Below are 1933 nucleotides of genomic sequence, written 5' to 3'. Positions count from 1 at the left end.
TGATTGTATTTTTCACGAACAGGCTGAACAAGATTGAACCGACACCCCATTATCAAGCCACTAAGTTTAAACGAGCGTGATTGAAAAAGAAATAATTCTATCTAGTCAAGCGAATAAGATATTTTAAAATGATTTGGAGCTCCGTTTGACATAACTTTTAAGAAGTCAAAATGAGCTTTTGAAAATCAAAAGGTACTCTTGGACTTACTTCATTAATTTTATAAAAGCGTTTTTTTCTAGTTAGAAGAACTTTCAAACGAAGCCGACTCATCGTTACTTCCTCTAGAAGCTCTTCTGAATGTGAAACTCTTTTAAAAATTAGTTTTCAAATACCAATTAAGATAACTTTCTAAAAAAACTCTTCTATAAAAAACAAAAATAAAATTCCTGTCAAATGAATCCCTATAACATGCACTATGTCTCTCAAAGTCAAGATCACAAGTGCTTGTGAGTGGCGACAACATTAGGTCGAATTATTCAAAGGCAAACTCATCATCCAAAGAGGAACATATTCTTAATGAAGAATGTTCATTGGTTAAATAGCTAATCAAATCAATGACCACTTGATTTTAAGATTTGATTTCTAAGAAGACACCGTTGAAATTAGAACATTTCATCGGTTTCATCAAATGCCATTACCACTATAACTACCACCATTATTTTACTTCCCACCAGCAATTTTGTTGGTTAAACGGCAGCCAACATAACAAACAAGATAACACAGTACTAAATTCACAGCTCATATAATAAAAAATATAGCACTGTCTTGCCCTGGTAACGGTAAATCGAATAAAAAAGTAACATTGTTGCGAAAAACAAAGCGAAAATCTTGTCTAACACAGTGTCGAGTTAAGTTCATATTGCATGCCAAACATGCCAAAGAAAAGCAATCGTAGAGAAAGAACGCAAAAAATAACTATGTCCCAAGATAACAATGAACATGCAAATACATTATGAAGGGTAAACGGTGTCAATTTATTCAGAGTTCATAGAACTTCCATCAGTACAAATATACAGATGGTAAACCAGATGAAGTTACAGGAGAATAACCTTCAAGTTAACTTCTATACCACCACTACAACTAAACCTAATTCATTAAATACTACCACTACGACCCGGTTTCTTTTCCCTTCAATCTTTCATGATCTGTTAGACAAAGGATCTTGTTGTATAGGTAAGTCACAAGGTCTGTAATGTTACAGATCATTAGTCTGCTGTCTAAACTTGTTGCCTAATGTTTTTACAAGTAATGGTAATGGAAAATATGAACATCACCATCACCCTGTAAAACTGAAAGTACCTATGGTTTCTTCACCTTTCCTAGTATAATCAAGAAAGCAGCAGAAGTCCTGATGGAACGCTCCTCTAGGGTTTAAGTTTCACCCATTCATATCGTCCAGGAAGGGGTTTGTCATTCACTGGATCAAAGTTGTACCTGCAGAAATATCCACATGTAACATCTATATATATTAGAGAGCTGATATATCACAAGTAAATAAACAGGAGATATGCCAGAAGTGAAAAATTTATACTTCTCGATAAACAGTGTTTGTTGCTGCTTTTCTTCACGGGCAAAAAACTCGTCCATTTCATCTGCAGTAGGGATGTTTCTTAGCATTGGATTTTGCATCCTGTTAATGGCTTCATTATGAGTGGTGCGCCTGTTACTTGAACTCGGAGTTTGGATGGCATTCTGGTCCATGATCAAATTGCATGGAGTGCTCTCCCTAGTGGTCCTGTAATTTTAAAACCATCAGTCTTATATATTACTGCGAACAGACCAAAAGAATTAGTTCCATTGTCATATTCTGTGCATCAGCGTGTCTGCATACCGTATGAGCAATTTATGTATTACCATACACAAAACAGATCTGATCAAGCAAGCACCAAAAAAATTGTTTACAGCTGAACTTCACATCAGACAGGAGAGGAG

General features: G+C 35.3%; 1 protein-coding gene across 1 annotated transcript; it reads right to left on the bottom strand.

The window, feature by feature from the left end:
* Positions 1-947: 947 nt before the first annotated feature.
* On the bottom strand, positions 948-1899 carry LOC111379461 (cyclin-dependent kinase inhibitor 4-like). The gene is made up of 2 exons (XM_023002833.1): positions 1533-1899; positions 948-1435 (listed from the first exon to the last, which is right to left on the bottom strand). The coding sequence occupies exons 1-2, from the start codon at positions 1700-1702 to the stop codon at positions 1366-1368; spliced, it is 240 nt and encodes a 79-aa protein (XP_022858601.1). The 5' UTR covers positions 1703-1899; the 3' UTR covers positions 948-1365.
* Positions 1900-1933: the final 34 nt, after the last annotated feature.

Source organism: Olea europaea, unplaced genomic scaffold (assembly GCF_002742605.1).
Source record: "Olea europaea var. sylvestris unplaced genomic scaffold, O_europaea_v1 scaffold199, whole genome shotgun sequence".
NCBI lineage: Eukaryota > Viridiplantae > Streptophyta > Magnoliopsida > Lamiales > Oleaceae > Olea > Olea europaea.
This window is presented reverse-complemented; position numbering and strand designations above follow the sequence as displayed.

Coding starts and splice junctions, on each gene's coding strand:
- LOC111379461 (XM_023002833.1), bottom strand. CDS start 1,702: ATGGACCAGAATGCCATCCAAACTCCGAGTTCAAGTAACAGGCGCACC. Junction 1,436..1,532: donor CAAACACTGTTTATCGAGAA/GTATAAATTTTT, acceptor ATATTTCTGCAG/GTACAACTTTGATCCAGTGA.